The sequence below is a fragment of the Diceros bicornis genome, chromosome 22 (assembly GCF_020826845.1).
Source record: "Diceros bicornis minor isolate mBicDic1 chromosome 22, mDicBic1.mat.cur, whole genome shotgun sequence".
NCBI classification, from domain to species: Eukaryota; Metazoa; Chordata; class Mammalia; order Perissodactyla; family Rhinocerotidae; genus Diceros; species Diceros bicornis.
Window position 1 is genome coordinate 7084080 of NC_080761.1, and position 27212 is coordinate 7111291.

Genomic DNA, 27212 nt, shown 5'->3' on the forward strand with positions numbered 1-27212 from the left:
TTTACTACAGAAAAAAATTATTACAATAAATATGTCTACTTTATATCAGAAAAAAAGGCAATATGTATAGGTGGTTAATAGCTAGCCTTTCTAATAAATTCTTCAAGTAAGTATATGACAGCGGTTAAGGCTGTCAAATTTCTCCATGATAAATTTATCCAAATTATCTATGTTGTTATAAATGTGAAATATGTCTCAACTGTACATATTGTTAAGTTTCCCCAGAGGTCTTCCTTTCCATAGTGACGCACAAATCATTTCACAAGTAGTTTCCTAGCAAGAGCCTGTTGTTATGGACAGCCCCTGCTCTCGCACATCGGCTCTATTGAACTTAGGCAAGAGGTTAGCTTCTCTGAGCTCCAGATGTCTCATCTGTAAAATTGGTGACAGCACCATGTCTCCCACGGTCTGTGAAGATTAAAGCACCTAGTCTGTAGTAAGCACTCAGCCAAGTTCTCTTTCCTCTCCTAATTCCTGCCTCCATTCCTTTCCACTAGGCTGCAAATAGTTCTTAACTCCCAAACGAGTTAGTAGTAGATAGAAAATTCCATGAATTTCCTTGTTCTTCATTGTTACCTCTCTCCCCCGTATACGCACAGCTAACGCAATGCCTTAGATATTCAATAACTTTTATTGATTAGAGGTGTACTCATTTTGAAGGAATACAGAAGACTTAGTGGGAGAATGGTCAAGAACATGAGCTTTAAAGTCAGACATACTTGAGTTTGAAAACCAGCCCAAGCATTTACTAACTGTGTCACCCCTGTCAAATTATCGAACCTCTCTGTGCCTGTTTCCCTATCGATATTGGGGCTGACACCTCACAGAGCAATTGTAAGAATTAACTTCATATATGTAAAGCCCTTAACACAGCATCTGGCACATATCACTCAATACATTGTCGCCACCTTTGTTACTGTAATTAGCAGGAAGTCTCCAACCTTGCTGTGATTTCTCTCTTCTAACTTATAAGACAAATATGTAATGGAAATTTTTAACAAAACAAGAGTATGTGGAGATTGCAGAACCATCATAAACAGATTTTTATGTGTAAGTTAATTACTCTCATTTACATATAACACTTTATTCAGTATGAGAATCTCAAGAAGCTAACATTTTTCTATTCCTTAATCTTCCCCTTTTTTTGCAAAGAAAATGAACTTTTTAGAAGAAACAACCTCTCTCTCTTCATTTATTCTATTTCTCTTCATTTATTTATTTATTCTCTTCATTTATTATTATTTGAAATCTTAAAAATTGGAGATGCTGTAAGAGATAGGTGGATATCTTTTCTCCCTCATGATGCTCCCTCATGATACTTACACCACTTTTTTCCTTGACCAGAATTTTAAGGCCTACTTATTATAAAAAACAAAGCCAAAACCAAATCTGTAGTCTTTATGATAGTAAATTTAAAATAATTAAAATAATATTAGTATTTTTTTAAACAGTATAGGAGGATCTTATCATCAGTGAATATAGATCATTCTTTTGGATAACCTTCTTGATATTTCAGTATACGAATATACCATTACTTAATCATTCCTTATTAATGGACAAGCTGTTTTCAAATATTTGGTATAGCACTGTCTTTCAAACTTTTTTGCTTGCATACTCTCCCCCAAAGTGTTGAAAGCCCATATAGCTCCTTGTATATTTTTAAGTTGACATCTAAATTTTTCATTATAGCTGCAAAGCATGTAATTTCTGGGGTTTTTGTTGTAAATATTGCATTTTAAAATAAAACTTTTAAATCAGCTTTAAATGTATCAAATGAAACGTAAATATCATTGCAGAAATTTTATATTATTTCCTTTTTTCTTTGAATTCCTTTGTTTCACTTCCACAGAATTTTATCTGAAGATGATATATTTTTATCATATATATTTCAAGCATTTTATTGATCAGCCTATCATACTTATCTGCAGCAAAAATATTTACATAAATTGGATTTTTACACTTTTTATTAAATCTTAAAGTGTAAAAATTTCTTGTAAATGGTTTTTAGAATTATTAGTATAATGGATCAAAATAAATGTCACAAATTTTGATTAAAAATTACTTTCTATGTTTGCTTACTGACAACGACTGTCATTTAATGAGGTTGATGGGATTGTTCCTCATGCATTTGTGTATCTTTGGGTCAGTACTACTTATTGCAGGAATGAAACAGTGTTCTTTATCATTTCTATTCCTTATCCTTTTGTTTTTATAGTTGGTAAACATTGAGAAACCTCAGTAGTCTATGACAGCAAATTAAAAATAATAGAAATACTTTTTAAGATTTTGGGAATGGAAGACATATGACAACAATGCCACTCAGTTATTTTCATTCTTTTTTAATTGAATGACCAAAATCACAAAGTAATGTATCATCAGAAATTATTTGTGATAATCATCAGCTATCAGTGTAATTTTATGAAAGCTAAAAATTTGGATTTTGATTGGAGGCATTCACGTTTATCACAGATAGCAGCGTTTTGTTTGCCTCTCTGCCTCCCCAGCCTGTTTCACTCCAGATTTGGATGGTTAGGAGATATGCTTCTCTTTTATAAAGTGGGAGGAAAAAATTATGTAAGGGAAGTTGGGAGGAAAACTGGTGTGATTCCTGAGAACCAGCCCAAAGCCTTGGCCACAAAGGCGTTCTCAGAAGGAATTCAGATAGAAATTGAGGTGCTGCAGTGGACTATCTTAAAACTCCTTGCCCACTTGTCCTGTTAAATTGGCTCAGGAGTACATGTACCCAGGTTTGAAAACCAACTATTTGTGTAAAACACTATATGAATATTTACATATCTGCCTAGTTATTTCCTTAGGATAAATTCCCAGTTATGAGACTGATAGGTTAAAAAATGTGCACATTTCGACAATGATACCAATAATGCCAACTTGTGATTGTTGACAATCCCAGAGAGTCATTCACAGCCTGTTTCCCGTACCCTCACTTCACTGGGGTAATCTTTTTTGTCCATCTGCTGGAATTTCTATTATTACCATTGAACTCTAATAACATTTTTCACGTTGTCATTTGTATATCTTCATGTTAAATTTTTGTATTTTTTAATGAGTGCTTTTCTTTTTGTTTTATTATTCTTTCAGCCTCATTTATGATTTGTTTTGCCTTACAGACGTTTGTTCATTTGTTTTAGTTGTTTGATCTGCTTCTGGGTAGTTTAGTAGTTTGATCAGCCAACTTCTGCGTAGTTTCAAGTCATGCTTACACAATTTTATGAATTTCATGTTCTTCCCCCAGATTACATAAAAGTTCATTCGTATTTTATTTCTAGTAGTTTTTTTACAAGCAAATTTTTTTTTTTTTCTGGTGAGGAAGATTGGCCCTGAGCTAACATCCGTTGCCAATCCTCCTCTTTTTGCTCGGGGAAAATTGTCGCTGAGCTAACATCTGTGCCAGTCTTCCTCTATTTTGTATGTGGGACGCCACCACAGCTTGGCTTGATGAGCAGTGCGTAGGTCTGCGCCCAGGATCCGAACCTGCACCACTAAAGCAGAGCACGCGAACTTAACCACTATGCCACTGGGCCTGCCCCTACTTGCGAATTTTTATATGAAGTTTCTTTAAGTATGATGAGATTTATTTTTATATATAACAGATAAGATGTTTAAGTGATGCAGTAATAAGACTATTAGTACTATACTGTTCCTAGAGAAGAATGATTTTTTAACATTTGCAGAAAAATATCAAAAGATACAAATAATATAACAACTACCCATCTGCTAGAGAATTGGCATTATTTGTTTCACATTTTCTTTTCAACTTATATTTAATAAAAGATTAAGATAATGGAAGTCGCCTTTGACTGCCATCCCCAGGCTCATTCTGTCTGTCCTGTACTCCTCCATCCCAGAGGCGTCTGTTATTATGAGTGCAGGTACCCTTCCAGTTCTTTTTTTAAGCTCTTACATATGTATCATCTAACATATGTATCCTTGGTGGATTTTTAAATTTAAATACCATATCATAATGTATAATAGGAATGTTCTACAACCTGCTTTTTCATATCTATTTAATGAAATTATTTTGAAATTTATATATGTTGCTGTATATAGATTTAGTTTTTTTCTTTATAGTATTCCATCATGTGAATACACAATATTTTATGAATCCGTTACCTAGTACATGAGCGCTTAGATTGGGTCTGATTCTTTGCTGTTATAAACAGTGTTGTAGTTAACATTCTCGTGCGAGTCTCGTAGAGCATGTATGAGAGAGTCTATGGGGTTTGTGTACCTAGAAGTCAAATTGTTAGGTCATAGCATATGTGCATTTTCAGTTTAGTTAAATATTGTCAAATTATCCTCCTATTGGTTGAAACAATTGCCACTTCCATCAGCAGTGTTTATTTTTGCAAATCTGATAAGTGAAAAATACTTTAATGGTATTCAAATGTATATTTTCTTGATTCTGGTGATGCTAAGCACCTTTTTATGTTGACTGGCCAGTTAGAGTTCCTCTTCTGTGAATAGCCTGTTCAGATCATTTGCCCATTTTCCTGTTGCATTATCATTTCCTTGTTAATTTGTGAGGGTTCTGCATTTGTTCCAAATACTGCTCCTTTATTATTATATACATTCTAAATATCTTCCTCCAGTATATCTTGTCTTTGTTTGTTTTGTTTGTTTGTTTGTTTGCTGAGGAAGATTCACCCTGAGCTAACATCCATGCCAATCATCCTGGCATAGCATGGCTGATGAGTGGTGTAGTTCTGAACCTGGACCACCGAAGCAGAGCGCTCCAAACTCAACCACTAGGCCACGGGGCCAGCCCCCTATCTTGTCTTTCTTTGTCATTGACTTTTGCCAGTTTTACTATTGTATGCATGGAGGACAGTCTTTTTTTGCATTGATGTAATTAAGAGTTCTATTGGCTTCATATACATGTATGTCCAGTTCCTTCCCCAGGTTTGGGAAGTTCTCAGCTATCATTTCTTTGAACAAGCTCTCTGTTCCTTTCTCCCTCTCTTCTCCCTCTGAAATACCTATAATCCTTATGTTGCATTTCCTAATTGAGTCGGATATTTGTCAAAGAACTTCTTCATTTTTTAAAGTCAGTTCTCTCTCCTCCTCCACCTGAAGCATTTCTGTATTTCTGTCCTCTAAATTACTAATTCTGTCATCCATAACATCAGCTCTGTTTTTTAAGGTTTCTAGATTGTTTTTTATCTCATTCATTGTGTTCTTCATCTCCAGAATTTGTTTGGTTTTTTTTTTTAAGAGTTTCAATCTTTTTGGTGAAGAATTCCTTCTGCTCATTAACTTTATTCCTGAGTTCATTGAACTGTCTGAGTTTTCTTGTAACTCACTGAGTTTCTTTATGACAACTATTTTGAGTTCTCTGTCATTTAGATTGTAAATTTCTGTGACTTCAGGATTGATTTCTGGAGACTTGTCATTTTCCCTCTGCTCTGAAGTGTTACTGTAGTTCTTCATGATGTTTGATGAAGTGATTCTTTGCCGGCACATAGTGGTAGTATCAGGTCACAGATTCCACCTGCCACTACTGGGGGAACAGGTGCTGTGTTTTCTGAACCCCCCACGTCTGCTGAAAGTTGTGCCCGATAGGGCTCATCTGTATTTGTCCACTGACCACAGCTGCTTGGCAGGCCATATATGCACGCACAAGCACTCTGGTCTGGGTCCACTGCCTTGGCTGGGGACCAGCTGAGCTGTTGTGCTAGGTGGGGAGGGGGTGGTTTTGCCTGGGCTGCTGTGCTTGGTTGGGGCACCCACACAGTGGCTGAGCCACACCACTTGATGTGGAGCGTTCCTGCAGGCCAGGCTGCAACTCCGAAAGCAAAAGCGTTCGTGCAGTGGGCTGTGGCCTGCCTGCTCCCCTGTCTCCTCTTACAGTCATGTGCCGGCTGCTGTGTAAGGACCCATGACCTAGATCACTGCCACTGGGGTTGGGGAGGGCATCCCTCACCACTTTCCACTGCTTCCCAGGGATCCAGTATCCCACCTTCAGATATATGGCTCTGTGGATCTCTCAGACTTCCTATTGTGCTTCGTAGGGAATCCTCTATTGGTTAATGAGTGTCCATTTGGGTGTATCTTCGTGGGGAGACACTAAGGGAACAGCTCATTCCACCATGATGCTGATGTCACTCCATCTTGTCTTTCATCTTGTGTCTATTGCCACTCCAGAGTTTATAATTTTGAGATAATCAAATGATTGGTTTTCCATGATTAGTTTTCATGGTCATGTGGTTCATGATTTTAGGGTCATCTTTAAGAAATTCTTCCCTAACCTGAGGTCATGAAGATATCCGTCTATATTTTCTTCTAATAATCCTCAACACTTTGCACAGTTCAGAATATTGAAGATGTATGCCTGTAGACCAGTAGATGTTCTGTGGTGTAAATACTCCAGCACTACCGTGCTTTCTCTCTTCCTGGCTGGTATCACTCATTTTTCACTGTGTGTTGACTATCTAGATGCCCTGCTTTGAAAAGTTTGCTTTGGGGGCATAAGTTTTTATTTGCATACTTAATACGTTTGCTTTAGGAAATTTGGAAAGTATAGTTAAGCAAAATGAAAATAAAAGCCATTTATACTTGCTCCATTCTCGAACATTAACTACTATTTAGGTTTTGGAGTTAAAGTCTTCCCATCTTTTTACATCAATGTAATAATAATAGTTAACATTTATTGAATACTTTCTGTGTGCCAGATACTGTTCCAGTTGCTTTACATGCATTAATTGATTTAATCTTCACAATTACTCCAAAGGGGTAGATATTATTGCCTTCATTTTACAGATAAGGAAAATGAGGCACCAAATATATGATTGGTGGGGTTTTTCATGTGTGTGTTTATTTTTGTTAGTTTTTATGAAAATACTATTCATGTGGTTTTATAATCTGCTTTTTTCATGTTATTAATTATCCTTCTTTGCATACCTAGTATTCTATTGTGTTTATAATATACTTAGTCATATCACAAGTTTTGGACATTTAAGTTGTTTGCATACTTAAGTTATTATAAGCTTTCTATGAATATTCATTTAGCAAAATTTATACCCACCTTCCTGTCCTGCTCTTGTTTCAAACAATTTGGTGATCAAAAATTGGTATCTTGTTTTAATTTACATTTCTTTGATTACCGATACTGATATTTTTTCATATACTCATATGCTTTTTTTTTTTTATTTTTTTGGTGAGGAAGATTCTGCCTGAGCTAACATCTGTTGCCAGTCTTCCTCTTTTTTTGCTTGAGGAGGATTAGCCCTGAGCTAACATCTGTGCCACTCTTCCTGTATTTTGTACGTGGGTTGCCGTCACAGCGTAGCTGATGAGTAGTGTAGGGCCGCACCTGGGATCCAGACCCGTGAACCCCGGGCCGCCGAAGTGGAGCGCGCTGAACTTAACCACTGCACCACGGGGCCAGCCCCATATGCTGTTTTTTCCTCTTTCGTATATTGCGTTTTCTTTCCCCAACCATCTGTTGGTGTTCATCTTGTCTCTATTGATCTTAAAGTTCTTTGGTACTAAGCATAGCAAGCCTTTTTCATAAGTAAAGCGTATGGTGGTATGCTTAGGAAACTTTTCGCTACCCCAAGATTATATCAGTATTCACTACTTCTTGTACTTTGACTCTCTTATGTTTAATTCTGTAATTCATTTGGAATTGGGTGGGGAGGAAGGGGATGATGTAAGGAAGGAAACCAACTCCCCCTACCCTCCCCAAAATTAATTTATTTGACACAATACCAGTTAATGAACAATTCATACTTTCCCCATTGGTTTGAAATGCAACTTTCATTATATACTACTTTCTTATACATAGTAACTTAAGAATTTCTCAATTTTCTTGTTTCATTGATCTATTTATTTAGACTCCAGAATAAAATTTAACTGTTCTGTGATATGGTGTTAATTAGTAATCCTCATTTCTATCCTTCACCTATAAATATAATAAATTTCCTTTTATATCAGTTATTGCTAGAATGTCACCATTCATGGCTTCATGTCTGCAGAGTAATGATGCAAGATATTTATTTCTGACCAAAGAATTCTTTGCAATCTGTTCTGTGTGCTTGCAAATGAAGACACTGATTTATGCAAAGCAGAGCCTTTGAAAACTTCACCTGATCCTCTGCACCAACTTGGAGATAGTGAACATGCAACTGTATTAAAATGATGTCAGTCTAGCGACTGTCTGCATTAGGAAGAATTTTGACTAGGCTTATGTTTAATATAGAACTTTTTTATATTTAGCCTAATTAACTGATTCAAAACAAATGGCTAAACGGGCCGGCCCCATGGCTTAGCGGTTAAGTGCACGCGCTCCGCTGCTGGCGGCCCGGGTTCAGATCCTGGGCCCGGGTTCAGATCCTGGGCGTGCACCGACGCACCACTTCTCCAGCCATGCTGAGGCCGCGTCCCACATACAGCAACTAGAAGGCTGTGCAACTACGACATACAACTATCTACTGGTGCTTTGGGGGAAAATAAATAAATAAAAATTTATAAATAAAAAAAAAAACAAATGGCTAATGCCAGTGTGAAAGTTTCTGTAAATAGTTAACAATAAGAAGTAATTTTATGGCTTTTGTGGTAAAGTGAGGCTTGTTTTATTTATGTTGGGTTTTGTTTTTTCCCCTCCTCTAGGTAGCCTTTCCAGTAAATATATGACTCAGGGAAAAGCCTCAGCGAAGAGGACCCAGCAGGAATCATGAGGGAAGGAAATGCAGCACTCTCAATGGCCACTCAGGCGTGCCTATTCGCTTTGAAAATTAGGTTCATTTCATAGGACACAGCAGCATAGATCAGGCTTCAACTTAACATTTAAGGGAAATGTCAGATTTTTTTTAACTTAATGAAATTGTTAATGAGGAAAAAAAATTTTAATATAGTCTTACCTGCCACAAATCCCCACAGATTTAAGGATTTTAATAGAAAGCCATGATGTATGTATTTAAGCCAGGTTAAAAAATATAAGTAACTGTGAGCCAGTATTTACTGAATACAATTTCATGGTTTTTAATTCTTTCAAAGCACACTAAAAGTGGTGTGCTGATAAACCCCAAGTAAATTAACCTTTTTTTCCCTATAAATCCCTTTTTTGTTTTGACGAGGGGAAATTATATTTATTGTTGTTTACTGAATCCTTGTGTGAAAGAGTATCAAATATATGTGAACTGCTACTACTGTATTTACGGATTTACAAACTTTATTTTATTGATATTTGTAGAAGAGATAACATGAACATGAGTACCTATTTATGTGAGCCTTCCATGGATGAGCAGTGCCACTGAGGGGCTTCTGTTTTTTTCCCTCTCTAATTTTAAGTAAGTTGACATGTAACTACTATGCTCATAAAAATGAAGTAAGGAAAACAAGTAGTCCTGTTTGCTGCTAAAAAAATTTTCCAAGGAAAAATGACAAAATAAAAGTGCTTTTTACTTTTTATGATATTCAGAAATTAGGGTGGAGAACTTTTAAACATCCTTGAAGATTAAAGAGGCTAACTCTGCCAATCGAAGTTTGCTTGGCATCATTTTGAGTCTGACTGGAGCCCTCATGGAACTGTTTCTCTAACATCACAAGCCCTTCAGAAGTAGTACGTGGTCAGAACTACGCCTCGGTTTATTTATCATTTTGAAATAAAATCAAAATTTCAACCTGTAATTTTATCCACATTCCTTCCAGTGAGGATCTAGATTTCCTGAGGAAATTAGACTGAGGAGTAAGGGCAGCACAGACCTGTCCCTCTTTATCTCACGCTCCCTTTGCTTGTGCTCATGCGCCAACTGGGGGGGCACTGACACCAGCTGACACAGGCACTGGGAACGTGCAGGTAGTGGGGGATGACTGCCTAGAGAAGGATGCAGAGAGAGCTTGTGGGGCAAGCATTTTCACACAGGAGCGGGATCAGAAAATACACACCTGTGTGCCCTTCTTTTAAACAAATTACTTGACATATTCCAGCCAAAGAAGAATCATATCAAAATTAACTTCAGAATTGGGAAGCTGTAGTAGAAGGAATTAGTCATCATTCCCTACTCAGTTTGAATGAACACAAACTCATGAATTAACAGGTGAATTATGTAACCTTGGCTGAAACCACTGTACATGACTTTCCTCAGCTGCTCCTCTTCTGATTTCTTCTCTTGCCCTCGTGCATGAAAGTCAGCTTGACTGGGCTTACAATTCTTGTCACACTTTCTTTGGAGAGCCTATTGATGCAGGATAGCAGAAGTCTGAGGCCAGCCTAATTTTTGTTCCCTTGTAGGTTTTATTTTTCTGCTTGGATGCTACTGTGTTTATTTATCCCTGTAATTTTTGTGTCAGTGACTTTTGTCAATACATTTCCCTACCCAATTTTTTTTTCAATTTGAGAAAGTATCTCTGTTGTTAATTTTTTTTTCAAAAACATATTCGTCTCTTCTCAATATTCCTCCCTCTATCATCTCTCTCCTTCTTGGAAAACTCAGGTTTAATCTCCACACACACATCACTGGCTTGATTTTTAGTGTCATTCTGCTGTTTGCTGTTTGTAACATGAATTTTGTCATTTCACTTCTAATTTTCTTAAATTTACTCACTGTCCTTTCCTCTCATTTCTTTTAGTTTATTCTTATTATCTTCCTTTTCATAGAAACCATGTTTTCTTATATCTTTTTAAGTACGTTAAAGTTTCCTACATTTTATTCTGATTCCTATAGTAGATTCTGCCAGTGTATTGGGCTTTTTGTTTGATTTTTGACCCCTCACACTGGATCAGTGGGACAATGACCAGTATTTACCAGCAGACCTGGAGAACGGCCTGCCCTTGCTTCTTTGCTTCCTGTACTCGGATGCTGGTCGCAGCCCCTTCTCAGTGCCCCAGCAAGGGGGCAGGTGCATCTGCTTGCTCCATGCTGAGTCCAGTTCCCAGGGCGGAGTTATCTTTCAAATACAGCTGGCCTATCTCTCTTCACAAGCTCCACAGATGCCCCACTACCAGGGTTCTCATTTCTTCTTTCAGGAACAAACAAAACTATGAAATCCATTTTTTATAGCCCCAGTCTACACTTTTTAATGTCTTGCTCAGCGTGTACAGTATCAGCAGCGTGCACGTTAGAGATCTTACCAAAATGGTCTGAGATAACTTCAGTTTATTTTTCATCTTGAAGTGTGTTTCACAAATGGTTCTGTTAAAAAAAATCTTTACCTAGAGGAAAAACTCCTGAGTAGATAGATTAGTAGGGTTCATAGTGTTACAGGCAAAAAATTGATGACAAGAAAACACAGAATTTAACAAACCCCCATGAAAGTAAAGATGTGCTCGGTACTTTTTTCTTTGAAAGCAGGCTTGTTTGGACAGCAGCAGTCAAGAATTTAGCACACTTTTCACTAAGTGAAATTCTAGACTTAATTAGGGTCCGGCTCTGCCAGTTTTCCAGCTGAGAGTGTGGGCAGTCCCCCTAACCTCTTGGCAGTTCAGTTTCCTTGCCTATAAAATGGAAATCATACCTGCCCTTCCACAGAATAGCGAGGATCAAGTGAGGTCTTACTAGGAAAACACTTTTTTAAATGTGTAAAACCCTGAAGCTAAATCCTGAAATGCAGTGTTGAACATTTCCCTATAGTAAGTTTTTAACCTATTAGTGGAAATCTAAAAATGGTTATAGCTTGTAATCTCCTTCAACAGTTTCCACACCCACCTCATTTAGACACCACAGGACAGCTGCTTGTCTGAGATAGTCAGGAAAACTCTTTCTTCTAACACACCAATTTATTTCAGGGACCTGTGCCAGTTTCAAATAACATTATGTATGCCTGATCCACTGACAAGTGGATTATGTGATTTAGCACTTACATGCAAAACAGCTCACCAGGTTAAAAACTGTAGTGTCTATTAAATACAGGAAAGAAGGCTGGTAAATATATACCAGATCCTGAATCAGAAAATTTAGGACTAGATTTTAAAAATAGTATCTAATGCACTATATTAAAAGGCTTGAATTTAAGGATCATTTGTAAAATAGCCGTGCCAGTGCTCCTGCCCTACACAGCTCAAAGTTGTGAGGCTACTATGAGATGATGTGCTCGAGGGTTCCTCTGAAACCTGTCAAGTGCTACACAACTGTATAACATTATTTCCATAATGGATAAAAATGATGCCTGGCATCTTTTTTTAGATTTGTATTAATGAACTTTATCTTTTAGAGCAGTTTTAGGTTCACAGCAAAATTAAGTATAATGTAGAGGGTTCCTATAGGCCCACTTGTCCCCACACGCGCCAACCTCTCCCACTATCCACATCCAGCACCAGAGTGGTACATTTGTTACAACTGATGAACCTACAGGGACACGTCATTATCACCCAAAGGCCATTGTTTACATTAGGATTCATTCTTGGAGTGGTACATTCAGTGGGTTTGGACAATGTAGAATGACAGGTATCCACCACTGTACAGCATCCTACAGAAAGAACAGTTTCACAATGTATGGTATCTTTAAATATCTTCTGACAATTAGCAGCATTTATTGAGTGCTGCCAGGTACCATGTAGTCTTCTGGGGGCTTTTCATTTAATCTTCACAGTATCTGTAGGAGAAAGGCATGAGAAGTAAAATGCCTTATCCCAAATCACCCAGCTAGTCAGATGAAGCCAAGAGAAACCCTCCACTCTTATCATCTCCTAATCCCACAGTTTCTTGTGTGCAGTGGGGCTTAAGGAAAAAACCATTCTCTTATTTTCAATGTGATTGCATTAACTACTTAACGGAATTTTGAACTATCCAACCCTGTTGGCTCTAGGGGATGAAAGATAAACCGGGCTGTAAAACACACTGCACTGATTAGTTCTTTCTGCACCAAAACACAGCGAGAATCTGTCCTCCCAGCACCACTCCACAAAACCAACCCCTCTTTCCTTTTTCTCTTCACCTCTAGCACTTCTTGAGAAACGCAGCCTATCCTGCTCTCCTCCCATCTGCTAACCCTGCTGCACTTCTGTCCTGCCAGCATCTCTCGTTCTTTCTTGGACCTCCATTTACCAGGCTTCCTGTATATGCCCGGCGACAGGGCCTGGTGCTCAGGAATATTTGCTGAATAGGCAGAATTAAAAGGCAGAAGCCCCTGAGCAGCCACCACAGAGTCTGACAAACGACAGGTGTTCAATCAAGCGTATTGACTGGTACTAGTTGTAAGTGTGAGTATTCACGGAGCTGCCCAGTCACATCCTAGGGTAGGGTTACAAAGTGAGCATCTAAAGAGAAAATTGCATTAGCACCATCCTTCAACGTCTCAACTAGTACAGCACGCGGGGCGGGGGAAGGGGGTTCTTTATTTATTATACAATTCTCTGCGGTAGTTCTACGCTCTTGAGAACGATCTAGCTAGACCAAAACGGAAGGCTGAAACGTCTGTAGCTGTCTGGGCGTGGAACCGTGCTGCTTTGAGAGCACCAGCACCCGCCCTGGCTGCACTCCTCACGTTCTTAAGCCGCAGCGCCGCACCTTGCCCAGGGGGCAGTCGCGGAGCGACGCGCCTCTGGCGTCCCCAGGCCGGCGGTCACTCCGCGTGTTGCAGCCCCCTCCTGACGCCACGCTGCGACTGTCCTCGCCTGGACGACCTTCCTCCTGGCCGCGGCGCCGCGAGTCACGTGCCCACGGCCGGAGCCCCGGCCCCGCCCCCCGCCCGTCACTCACGCGGCCCGCCCAATGGCGGCGCGGGGGCCGCGCGGGGCGGGGCCTGGGGCCGTGCGCCGCAGCTTGTGGCGTCAATGCGCCCGCCGTGTCCATGGAGAGAGGCTGAGGTGGCCGAGCTTTGGCCCGAGGCACGGGGGCGCCGGGACGGCCAGGATGTCGGCTTCGTTAGTCCGAGCCACCGTCCGGGCCGTGAGCAAGAGGAAGCTGCAGCCCACCCGGGCCGCCCTCACCTTGGTGAGTGGCCGGGCGCGCGGCCGCGTCCGTGACATTGGTTCACCTCCGCCCCGCGCGAGGAGGTCGCGGCGGCGCGTCCGCGGGGACCCGGGCCCGCCCCGCAGCGTCGCCGCGCTCCCCGCTCGGCCCCCGCCAGAGATAAACAAGTGCGGGCGGGGCTGCCCCGCGGCCGGCGCCCTGGGACTACGTTTCCCAGCAGGCCGCGCGCCACCGCGCGGGGGAGGGGGATGAACAGGGAGGGGAGGGGGCGGTGTGCGTGCGCGACCCCCGGCCCACCCGTCCCGCTCAGAGCGCGGGACCCGCGCTAGGGTCATGCCCGGCTGCGGAGCTGCAGGGCGCGGGTTGTTAGAGGTTGGGTGTGCGGGGAGCCGGCGTAGCTGGACGAGTCAACCAGAACCCCCGCCGGAGGTGCCTGTGGGGCTGGAGCCCGCGGAGGACCCCCGTGCGGTGCGGGGAGCGGCGGGGATCGCGGCTGCTGCGCGCGGCGGGGGCCGGGGCGTCTAGAGCACCCTCCGTGCCTCGGGCCATCCCAGGCTGAGGGCGGCTCTGACAAAGGACAAAGCGGGGTGAGGGTTTCTGCCCTGCGTGGGTTTACGGCGTGTTCCGGGTCAAAGGTCAGACGCTCGAAGGGCACCAGAACATGCAGCGAGAATTCACCGTGCATGCTGCGTCCCCGGCGTCCTGTGCGGTGTTTTTTTAACTGAGGAAAAATTCATGTGTAAAATTGACCATTCCAGAGTGTTCGGTTCAGTGGCATTTAGTACGTTCACAATGTTGTGCAGCCATCACCTCTGTGTAGTTCCAAAAGAAAATCTCCTATCCATTGAGCAGTCCCCTGTATTTGCAGTTTAGAAAGAGGTTAATTTCATAGGAAAGCTTATGATTACTCAGCATTCTTCTCACACCCCATTCTTGGTCAGGATGCCTTTGTGTAAGCTTTCCCACCTAGAGACTGGGAAAATAGGTTATTTTCATTGAATAATGGATTCCATTCAATCTAATGCCATAAGAAGGCCTGTTGCCAGAAAATCAGTTGTAGCAAAATAGAAGAAAGTCGAGATAAGGTGGGAGAAGTCATTTTATAATGGATCAATGTTTTATGCCCATAAGGAAGTTATCCTGATTATATGTGGTATGTATTCTATATTCCTTTTTTCTGTACCACCAAGCCCATTTTCTGAAAGATACGCCGTTGAGTCTTAGAATTCTCCAAGGTCTTGAAACCACAAGAACTGGAGAGCACAACTCATGCTTTGTGTCTCCTTTAAATCTCAGTAAAAGTTATTTGGAATTCGAAAGAATTCTACCACTGGTAATGGTAGAGCCAGGAGGAGTCAGAAAGAGCCGAGACACTTTTTGGCCTTTTCTTTCGCCACCATTTGGCATGTTACCTGTTTCTTCTAAATTTCTGAGTCCTCCCCTTCCTCTCCGTTGGTTCTGCTTCAGCACACATTTAAGACCTGCTGTGTTTCAAGACACAAAGTAAATGTTATATAGTTCCCACTCTCTAGGGATAGTCGTAGGTCTGGCCTTTGCCGCCTCTAGGAATTACTAGGAATAATAACACAGTCCAGAGTCTGAGACCTGGGCTCTCTCCACACTTGCTCTTTCTGCTGCATCATATGTTACCTCTTAGCAGGCTAATTCTGCTACCAGCACTGCTTTATTATATCAGTTCTCAGTTCACAAGGGCTCCCTGTTGCCTTTGATCAGCTGTTGTGATAAACTTGTAGGAGTCCATTGTCTGCACTCATCCTACTTACCTGGTGACTAGGTGTTCCTTTCCCTGTGATCTTAGAAGCCGGTACAGAGAAAAAGCGCGTTAGTTCTGCTTTCCACCACGGGCATATGTTAGCAGGCTTGCAGTCATTTTAATCCTAGCATATGTTCCCTGGTCTTAAGACACTGTGGCATGCACATATTGCTGTTTGTGCTCAGTTTTCAAGTGCTTTTGCAACATTTGTAATCCCAAGATGTGTTCAGTGCAAAAGCAGTGAGGTCATCAAAGGGCAAATGAGTGGAGACAGATGAGAACAAATGAAACTAGAGACGACTCAATAAAACGGATAAGAAGAGGTAAATGTGACCTAGATAATAAATTTTGACATCAAGAATTTGACATGTTGCAACCTTTGAAAAGGGCTGTACCTGTGCAGTCTACCAGAGGTCAGCGAGAGGCTAGGAAAAGGAATTGATAAAATGAAAACATGGTTCCATGTTGAAAAGGAATTGATAAAATGAAAACATGGTTCCATGTTGTCAGCACCAAATTCGCTGCATTAGCTGATGTTAATCCAGGCGAGGACTGATGGTTTGCTGGAGAGACTGGTGACAGGCTGCCCATCACACTTTTATGCAAACCAGAGATGGTTCCTTGATTGAATGTTTTAAGACTCCAACCCACCACATCAAAGTGAGTACCCTTGGACACCTGCAGAGAACATCCAAAGAAGATGATGTCACCCCTCCCCTCCCCGTACTTCCCTGCATACCTGGGAATTGACAAATGGAGTTGAATTTGTAGGAGCCAGAGTAAAATACAGTTGAAGAACCCCATGATTTAACATTACCCTGCCGGCAGAGGCCTTTATTTCCATCATTGTACAAATCAAAATCACTGCAACCCTAATTTAGGATTAGGGATGTGCCCACAGCTGTGCGTAAAGCTCACCCGAAACTGTGAGAACGTGGTAGTACATAGCCAGCGTCATTCTTGATGCACAGGAGAGAAGTTAATTCATTATGTACAGTGGGTGCCTTAGGGCTTAACTTTCTAGTTAAGTTGGTTGAGAACAGCTGGGAAACAATATGATGATAAATACATTGGGGCTCAATAAGGAGCTGTTAATTCATTGGAGGACTAGCACCACAAGGCCTTTGGAACAGTGACCAAGCAATAAGATTGCTATATGTAGGCAATTTAAGGAGTATTGCACAGGAAACGACTGTAAGTAGCCTGAATGTCTACAATGAGCGATTGGTTAAGTAAAATCTGTTGGTGAAATACTATGTGGTCATTGTAAATAATGATTTTTTTTTTTAAGTTTGTGAGTCACAACTCTTCATTCTTTGACTTACTAGCCCTGAGCAAATTATTTTGATCTTTAATACCCGAATCACAGAATTGTAAGAATAAAGAGATGGTGCATATAAACCATTAAACGCCTAAAAGGTACTCAATAAGTGGTGAGTATATGTTTATTTCTATGTATCACATGAGAAACATGTTAAGCTTTTAAAATGTAGGCTACAAAATTGTGTATATGATTTTATATATATACATATACATAGATATACATACACACATACATGAACAGGAAAAGACAGAAAGGAAACAACACCATAATGGCAGCTATACCCGTTAAAGAATGAGTTAAACAAAATATACCATAACTTGTTCATTGGCTGCTAGTTATCTAGCATCTTTTAAATGTTAAAACGCTAGTTTTAGAAGTAGAAGAAAATAAAAATGTCAGCTTTATAATGAAATTGAAATAGGTTGTAGTCATGGGCAGAAGTTTAGTATACATTAATGATGGAGTTTGTTTTACTTTTGAGTTCTTAGCAAAAAAATCAAAATCACCTGGGGAATGCTTAAGGAAATACAGTATTGAGGATGAAAAATTTTTGCTACACCCTGTGGCATTGGATAAAGTAAAAGTGTGTTGCTATGAAGCAGTTATAAAATACGTTCATCTACAGTGCCTTTTGCCATAATTTTAACAAAAATAGACTGGAAGTCTTTTTTTTTTTTTTTTTTTTTGGTGAGGAAGATCAGCCCTGAGCTAACATCTATTGCCTCCTCCTTTTTTCCCCCAAAGACCCAGTAGATAGTTGTATGTCGTAGTTGCACGTCCTTCTAGTTGCTGTATGTGGGGTGTGGCCTCAGCATGGCCGGAGAAGCGGTGCGTTGGTGTGCGCCCGGGATCCGAACCCGGGCCACCAGTAGCGGAGCACGCGCACTTAACAGCTAAGCCACGGGGCTGGCCCTGGAAGTCTTTTTTTAAAAGGCCAAAATGTCTCACTCAAAGATATTTTTGTGTTCTTATCATATATGTATGAGCAGATTAAAAATCATCATTATATTTCATTGAGTTTCAAGAATCTCTTAAATTTTATTTCACTGGCCAGATCTCAGGTGAATTAGAGTTGTTAATTGTACATAAATCTCTAGGAAAGGTGTGGGTTTCTTAGTTGTGTGGGGAGTGCATTGAGATTGGAGGGCTGCTGGGCCTGAGCATGTTGTTGACTTGAAGTTCTTACTGTTTCCCAGGTTGGTTTTACTTCAGCGCAAAGCTGCCAGAGTATGCAAATAGACCTAGAGCAAAGTGGGATCCTTAGCTTCTGCCTGGGACTGAGATACAAAAAGTACTTTTTATCGCTAGAACTTTTTTTTTTAAGTCCCAAATGTTCCCGGTTTAGCCATTCTGACTTGTTCTAAAGATCAAATCCATCACTTGGAAAGTTGTAAGAACCGTATCTTACCCCTTAAGTGAGTACTCAGCAGGGTTGTCCATCATTAGTAACACTCCTCTCAATGGAGTGTATTTGGTTTTGCCTGACACAGGAAAATTGACACGTTTGGGTACCACAGTTCCCAGGCACACAGGTCACTTTTCCCTGAAGCGCCTTTCAGCCTACTATTTGAACATCACCACTGTGTGATAATGAGTGGAGCACTCTCTGAAGTGCTTTCCTTCGTTTACTGTTTGTTTTCGACTGAGAGTTGGGAAAAGAAGAAAATATTTTATAAAACCAAATTAGATCATTTAGAAAGTCGCATGGGGCTGTTGACAGCGTAGTGCGTGCCTTCAGATCATCCGGTGGTGCCTCTCTGCAATTTGACCTGCCAGCTACACATCCAGTTGTAGTTCCAACAAATGTTTTCCATGGCTGGGCCTTTTTCTTTTTTTAAACTTATCAAATATCTTTTACCATTTGACAGTAATTAGATTAGTTTCTTTAAAACTCACATGGGAAATATGACCATGAAAATTATGAAAGTTAGTTTCTGCTGGCAATCATTTAGAAGGGTAAATGAGCACTTTTTAAAAAAATTTTTTTCATAAATATTCCTGTAACTATTTGATATTGATAAGCTGTGATCTCCAAAAAAAAAGCTGTCCCCTGTGTTTTCATGCTGCTTGGCTCCTGTTCTGATGGAGTCGTGGGACGAGGCCTTTACAGACCACCTATTGGTAGTGATTTTTTTTAACCTTTTTTTTTTAAAGTGTCACTGTAAAGATAAGAAATGTATATGTACATACTCACTTTATAGTAATAAGAAATAAAAGTTTTACTAAACATTCATCTTTATTAAGTGTAAAGCATTGTTTTCTTTTCTATTTTGTGTTTTTAAAAAATGCTAGTCTCAACCCTCTAAATTGGTTTCATGACCTCTCTAAACTGGGACCAGACTCTGCTTCAACATCCTCATCTGGCCGAGCCCCCACCAGACGGGGCAGAAGAGCACACTGTGGGGCCATCCGTTGGGTCTGCTTTCTCAGCACAGGCTGGAGCTCTGGGCATAGTTACTACTTAGTTGCAGGTCGTAATGTCCACTCTTTGGGATTTCACAAACTGGTAAAATGCCAATACAAAAACTAGAGGACCAACACAGCATTGCCAGCTAGAGGAGCTAATAAAACAGAAAGTAGGAGGGACGTGGTCTCCCGGTGATGAGAGACTCTCATCATTGTAATAATAGCTGGCTTATATTGATCTCTGCCCCAGCACTGTTCTGAATGCTCTTCATGAACTCATTTCTTTAATCCTCACAAGAACCCTGAAGAGGAGGACTGTTATCTCCATTTAAGCCAAGAAATGGGCCGTGACACAGCTAGGAAGTGGACCAGGAATGCCCTGGCATAGACTTTGTCCCCAACAGCCTCCTTCCCAGGAAAGTGGGGTTGGTGATGCTGACCTATACATACAATACGTTGTGGTATTTTTCTCCTTTTGAGGACAATGAGGCTAGATTAAACAGTATTTCTCCTGAAAAGACTCTTCCCTGTTCTTGTTTCTATAGTTGTCTAGCTTGGTTGTATTCATCTAGGTATTGTAAGATGTTGAGTTAAGCCACATTTAGAAATCTGTGTGAACATCTGTGTGATTGGTACAAGAAACACACTTTGGGTTGATGCTGGTACACTCTTTCCTCTACTATGCATTTTGATGGATTTGAAATTGGGGTAAGCAAAAAAGCAGTAGAGTTAATAATAACCAACAGGAAAAATGCCTGGAGGTTGGCTTTCCCAGTGAGGTGCTTGATTCAGTCATTGGCTGTTGAGTACCTCGGTTTTGTCAGACAGTGTGCTTGTTGCTGGGCATACAGTAGGAGCACAAAACAGATGCTGCCCGGGAGAGTTACATTTGTGGTGGAAGTAGATAGTACCGTAGAGCTTATTACACGGAGCTGACCTTGACTGGAGGGAGCAAGGTTAAAAGGATGTTCCTAGAAGGTATTTTAAAAATAAAGAGAATGCTTTGAATTAAGTAGAGTTCATATGTTTGTGTATAAAATCAACAAGGCTCTAGAAAGAATGGAACGTAAATTTGTCACGTGAGTTTGCTAAAGGTAGACTTGAATAGTCTTAAAAACTAGGAAATATAAGGCTTTGAAGAATGCAGGTTTTGTGGCTGCAAACTGAATAACATTTTCTTTTTTCAGACACCTTCAGCAGTAAACAAGATAAAACAACTTCTTAAAGATAAGCCTGAACACGTGAGTAAACCCAATCAGAAAAATATTTAGTGAAAAATTGAAGTTGTATTTTCACAATGAATTTATCTTGTGATAAACAGTGTGCTTTCCTTGATGGGGAGTTTTTATTTAAAAAGGAAACTATGCTCATGATTTTTGAGAATTCAAGTAGTACAACAGCATATTCAATGAAAAGGAAGCCATTCTCTGACCCCAACTCTTCATGGCCATTCTTCCGTCTAAGCAGCAGCCTCTGAGTGTCTTTCCAGAGACAATCCATGCATTTATCTGCCTGCACCAGGATTTCTCAGGCTCAGCACTGTTTATGTTTTGGGCCAGATAGTTCTTTGTTGGGGGTGGATTGCAGAGTGCTTACTGGCATCTCTGGCCTCTGCCCACTAGATAGCCAGTGGCACCGCCACACTCCTGAGCTGTGACAACCAAAACTAATTCCCTGAGGGGACCCGCTGGCGTAGACTATGCTTGTTACGTTTGTGTGTCTCTCTCCCTACTTAGATGAGAGCATTCCATACATGCTGTACTTACACTTTGCCTTTTGCACCTAATAATATAGCTTGAAGATTTTCCCATATCATTACAGAAAGATCCACCTCATTCTTTTTTGTGACTGCATATGATAACATATTCCATTGTACAGGTTTGATTTATTTAACCAATCCCCCATATTAAAGGTCTTTGGGTTGTTTTCATTCAGTGCTGCCACAAACATCATTCAGCTAATGTTCAGTGTCTGTAGTGTGCCAGGCCCGTTGTTGTAGAGGCCCAAGCCTGTGAAGTGCGCCTGCGTAGGCTGTATTCCCGAACATAGAGTTGTGGAGTAAGGAGTGTGGCATCATCTTAATCTTAGTGCGTTAACTGCCTATGGAATAGTGTAAGTTACTTCCAAGTCATAGACAATTAATATTTCATAATGAGACTATGGAGTGGTTTCTGTGTTCCGTTGTACAACCTGTATTACAATGTAATGAAGTTCTAGCATATTCCTTCTAAGAATTATTAAATGCTCCAGTGTATCAGTGTTCCAGCTCCATTTGGATAGACTGACTAGAATATGCAGTGACCAAATGAAACAAGAGTTTAGCTTTTTAGGTTTGAGGGATGTTTGTTCATATTGACATGAAAAGGATTGAGCAAACACTTCATTGAGTATAATTTATGGCAAAAGCAATCCCTTTTCCAAACTCCAGTTACCTAAAGCTGTATTTTCACATACTCTTTAAGTGTCTGTAGCCATTCCTAATAGTTGGACTCCCTGCTGGCTTGAATCTTCCTGTTTACAAAGATAAAAGCTGAGTGAAACAAATACTGGTGATATGTGCTCCAGAATTTCAGCTAGGCAGTTCATTATTTATCATACTGAATATGTGAAATTCCCTCCCACGTTCTTTAAGCTGTCACTCTGAAGGTGAATAAAACCATAGTTGTGTCTCCTTGTTGTTGTTTAAGGACAGAGGAAACTACTCTCTGAATGCTTCAACGCATGACACCTCCCAGGCAGCTTAACATTCTAACTCTCGCTCTTCCCCAAATGTCTCCCTACTAGATGACTGCTTTCCTGAAGCAAGTACACATTGCTGTTTTTAAGAGAACCAGGATCTGCTTGGTGAAATAATACTTTTTATGATAATACTTTTATTGTATACTTAAATGCAAAAGCAGATAGGCTCCAAGAATAGAAATTCAGTAGATATTGTTAGAAAATTATATTAAGGTAGACTGATATTTTAAAAGTGCTATTTGGGCACTTTTTAAAGTTCTTACCTCTATCTTGGCTGCAGTCTTTTGATTTCTGGTATTTGAGAATGTTTACACAGATCTGCCCTAGAATTAAGGCCCGTGGAGAGGCGGTGTGATTGCCAGGTGATGGCCTGTGAACCTTGTGAACCAAACCATAGAGAAACTTCCGAGAACATCTCGCACAATGAGGTGGAGCACAAACGTTTTTGAGAAAGTCTGATTTTTTTAGATAGTCATCTCTGCCATCAGATACTTTTCTTTTTCCTTTAAAAAAAAAAAGTGATAATTCATTTTTGGAATTAAAACTCTTTCCTTAAAAATGTTATTCTCAGCCTAGATGGCTAATACTAAGGGTTAAGTAATAAACATACATTGGTATAGTGGGATATTTAGGCATTACTTGCAAATGATCATTGTGAAGGCTAATTACATGGAAAAATGATATCTTAAGTGGAAAAAACAGAGAATAGAATTTTTCTCTCTGCTATAATAAAAACTATGTTTAGATTATATATATGACAGGGACTGGAAGAAAATAGGAAAAAAAATATTATCTGTTTTTTTAGGATAGTCATGACTGGTTTTGTGGGGTTTTTTTGGTCTGTATTATTTTCTTTCTATATAATTAGTTTTATTCTTTTTGGATCCCTGCTAGTGTTGTAATGATGTTTGTACAAAGTTAAATTTTTTTAATGCTTCTTCCCCATTCCACTTACACTTCTTAAAGGGACATTTTATAGCCAGAAATCTAATATTTATCTTTTCACTTATGAAGAAATGAATAATATCAAATAGCCAGGATTTTTATTAAAGTAATTATTTAATCTGTGCTACTTTAAAACTCAGTTTATATTTACAATACTTTTTCAGGTAGGTTTGAAAGTTGGTGTCCGAACTAGAGGTTGTAATGGCCTTTCATATACTCTAGAATATACGAAGACAAAAGGAGATTCTGATGAAGAAGTTGTTCAAGATGGTGAGTTTTGAGCAGACTTTTTCTGGACACTGTGTTTTGCCTAAAACGTTTAGCCTCGCGCAGCATGAAGCATAATGAGAGTAATAGTAGGAATGGCATGTATAGTAGTCACTGTGAGTAGGTGTGGTTTGACAGACTTGCATATGTTAACTGATTTATACGGAGCAGCCAGGTGAGAACGGACCATCTGGTCCCCGTTTTGCAGATGAAGAAACTGAGGCACGGAGAGCTTCGATCATTTGCCTCAGGTCACACAGCTAGTAAAGTGACCTAGTGAAAAGTTGAACCTAATCAAGCTCGCTCCAGAGGCTGTGCTCTTAGGAGCTGATAGGTTATTGGATAAACTTTCAGTTATGAAAGGCCATCATTGTGTGCAGAGAGGCTTTAAGGTGATGAAACTTCAGAGTGAACCAACCGTTTTTGTGTGAAGCACCAGTTTGACATCTATGTCAAATAATAATGTCATTTCATGCTTTGGAGGAAGCTGTATTTCCCATTTTTATTAAAAGTTTCAGTGCTTTAATTACATTTTGCCCCCTGTCCCTGCCCCTACCTGGTAATCTGATTAAACCTATTTAAAACAAAGTAACTCATGCTGCAACTTGAGGGGAACGGCAGTGTGCACGGGTTCCGTGGGGGTGCTGTGTGCGTCAGAGGCGTGCCGTTAGCCAGCGTGCGTGTGCTCCCTGTGTGGGTTCACTTTATTAAACTGAAGGGACTGACCAGTAAAGACGTTTGTGAATACATTGTTAAAGTCAATACATAAAATATCTTACACCTTAAATTTTTCATCCTAAAGAAGAAGAGATCTAATAACTTATGTGTAGTTTGTATTTAAGTAATTACTCCGATTTCTTATAAGGAAGAAAGTTTTCTTAAACCGATTATATTTACGAAGATGCCGACCTCTCCCTACGTAATGACTAGGGGTTATGTTGTCACCAGTTTTCCAGCCCATAAGCAGAAGGACAAAACTGCTGTGTTGTAGTGATTGGTCTTGTTAAACCAGCCCAGTGTATCACAGTCCTTGTGTGTCTCCAGGTCACATTGTGTACAGGTGTCATTGCAAGGTTTTCATACATTTTATTGACTCCGTCTTTACAAAACTCGCACTGAGAATATACACATTTTCTTCCTGTTGCAAATTGGAAAGATCAGTGAAGTAGAGTGAAAAGCAAATTCTAGTTTTGCATAGAATTATTGTGGAATTTGCTCGTGTCCACCTATCTAGCCTAATATAATTGTTCTTGACATAGATTATTGTGTGGGAAAGAGGGGACAGACGGGAAACCGGGCACTAAATCCCTTAAAGGAGATGCTGAGACAGATTCTGGAGCCTCCTGTGTGGCTTTCGTGAGTGGTTACCATTTAAAGTTCACTGTGCTTTGAATCAGCAGGTTTCATAGGTGTGCAGGCTTCATGTGACACGTGTTTTCTTCTCCCCAAGGAGTCAGAGTGTTCATCGAAAAGAAGGCACAGCTAACACTTTTAGGAACAGAAATGGACTATGTTGAAGACAAATTATCCAGTGAGTTTGTTTTCAATAACCCAAACATCAAAGGAACATGTGGCTGTGGAGAAAGCTTTAATATTTGACTCCTTGGGACTGCTCTGACTGTAAGCCCAAGAGAGCTCGTGGAAGTTCTGGGGCTCACTGAAGAAATCGTGTGACTGTCACGTGCTTAAGGTCTGTAATGTATGGCTGCCTTTTGAGGACAATAAAGTGATGCATTTTGAAAATGAAGCCAGTGTGTTAGATTCCAGAAGAAACGATATTTGTATTCTTTTTAATGGCCAGAATGAGAAGCCATCACTCTCTTTGGGTCATTTTTCTTATCTGTAAAAAAAAAAAAAATCCTACCCTACACGTAATTCTGTTGCATCCTTTCTGTTAGAACCAGTTTCATGCAAGTCGCCTTCCTGGGAGGATTTCAGGAAACGTATTCTTATGCTCCATAGATCTCTGTTGAATGGCTTGAATGTGCATCTCCCAGCCAGATTGATGGCTCTTAAAATTCAGAGGCAGAAAGTCCTGACTGCTGCTGTGATGTGGTACATTGGTTTTCTATCCAAACTTGGCGCAGCCTTTCTACATTTTTATCCAAAATTTTGCTGTCAGGTGCCTCATTTGCTTACCCTTTAGCAGCACCAGCCATTAGATGAACGTATCAGAAGATGTCCTTGAACTGCAGTACAGAATAGTTCTGGGTGATGGCATTGAAAGATAAGAAGTACTTCACCCGCCGTTTCTAACCTGTTTCTCTTGCCATGCTGTTTGCTCAAAGGTGGGCTCTCGAGCTGACTAAGAGCCTTTTATTCGAAAGGCCTCTTAAGCGCTGTTTGGCCCAACCCCTCAATTCTGTACCTGGGAAGGCAAAACCTCAGGAAAGCTGAAGGGCTTTGTCGGCCCTCACACTGCAGGCTGGATGGGGGCAGGGTGGGGCCCACTCACATCTCCCCTTCTGTGTAGGCAACACCGCTGCTCTGCACCATAGGCGGTCAGGGAAGGTAAGTGGATGGTCTGGCTTCTTTATCTGCTCAACATTTTGATCAGATTTCTTTGTAATTTGATGAAGATCATATTTAGTTTTATTTTATTTTGAGTGAGAAGAATGTTATTGTAAAATCCATTTATGTGAATTACCATCTTGTTTCTTTAGAACGATGAAAGAGTGGTTTATAGTAGCAGGGGAGACGTTGGAGCAACCCAGAAATACCCTTTCAGAATGTAGTAGTAATCATGAAGCTGAACTTGGGGGGCTTTTCTTAAAATTCCCAGTATGTGTGCACTTTCTGGATCCTAAATCCAATTACTGAAATTTTTAAACCTAACATTTTTATCACCAACCTTTCTTTAACAGAGTTCCTTTTGTCTTTCAGTTACTGGTTTTCCTGGTTTAGACATATTAAGTGTTCTGTGAGATGACATATATGCTTTTTTTGAAAGCTGAGTCTCATGAAGTAAAGTAGCTGGTTCCTTTATGTTGGTCCTATCTCTTAAAGTACCTGGCATAAGATACACCGAAACCTAGAGCAGTAGCTCTGTGTAATGCTCAAGAGTTTGTATCATTAATAGAATTGTCAGTCCACTTACAATCTGTACAATACTGGATTGTATGTAGAGATCGGGTTGTCAATAAAAGAAAGTGGCCTCTTTCTGATTATAAAATTGCGTTTTTTTTTTAAGGAAGAACGGTTTGGTAATAGCTGTCATAGCTACTATTAATAGTAATAAATAATTGCTAATAAATAATTGCCATATTGTTCTAACTAGTCTCCCTGCTGCCAAGAATTTTCTCCACCTGATTCAGTTGCATCCAGTCTTAGTTGCTGCAGTCCTCGTGGGCCCTTTGACAGAACCATTTCAGACGGCTCTTGGTTCCAGCCGTCCTCATTCCCTTTCTTCTTCAGCCTGTCTCTCTCCCTGTTTCACTATAAGGGTCGTTCATGTCATCCAGGCTGCTTCCTGCGGCCTCCCACCCAGATTTCTTCCTTACGTTTTCACGTCTCTTTGTCCCTGCCTGGAGTGCTTGTTCCAAGTCTGTCATCCAAGCTTTATGTTCACCTCCACAAAGGTTCTTCACAGTTCACGCCAGGCATTTGCGTGAGCACCTGCTCTCCACCAGCCCTGAGGTCTCACAGATACCAGACACAGTCCCGGACCTGCAAGGTCTTAGAGTTTGTGACAAGTGAGACAGACACCAATGAAGAGAACATGGTTCAGTGTTGCTAATAGCATTTATTGCATACTTGCTACATGCCAGGAACTGGTCTAACTAACATGATCTTCACAACAATCCAGTGAAGTAGGTCTGACTGCTGTCTTTCGTAGATGAGAAGTTGGGGCACAGCACGGATGAAATAGTTGACCTACGGTGACACA

At 40.4% G+C, this 27212-nt stretch overlaps 2 protein-coding genes across 7 annotated transcripts in view; both read left to right on the forward strand.

Annotated features, from left to right (window-relative positions):
* TUT7 (terminal uridylyl transferase 7) overlaps positions 1–9648 on the forward strand; it is a 64783-nt gene extending 55135 nt beyond the window's left edge. For all 5 annotated transcript variants that reach the window (XM_058565492.1, XM_058565490.1, XM_058565495.1 and 2 more), the window contains one exon: positions 8629–9648. In XM_058565492.1, the coding sequence (XP_058421475.1) occupies positions 8629–8696 (68 nt within the window). In that variant the 3' untranslated portion in view covers positions 8697–9648. The remainder of the gene's footprint in view (positions 1–8628) is intronic.
* A 4079-nt stretch (positions 9649–13727) lies between these two features.
* On the forward strand, positions 13728–26595 carry ISCA1 (iron-sulfur cluster assembly 1). 2 transcript variants are annotated; one of them, XM_058565499.1, is made up of 4 exons: positions 13728–13892; positions 20563–20616; positions 23224–23329; positions 24586–24745. In XM_058565499.1, exons 1-4 carry the CDS (start codon positions 13812–13814, stop codon positions 24684–24686), a joined length of 342 nt encoding a protein of 113 aa, XP_058421482.1. In that variant the 5' UTR covers positions 13728–13811; the 3' UTR covers positions 24687–24745. The 2 variants fall into 2 exon arrangements, with proteins under 2 accessions (XP_058421482.1, XP_058421481.1); XM_058565498.1 differs by lacking the exon at positions 24586–24745 and adding an exon at positions 24777–26595 and having other exon boundaries at positions 13742–13892.
* Positions 26596–27212: the final 617 nt, after the last annotated feature.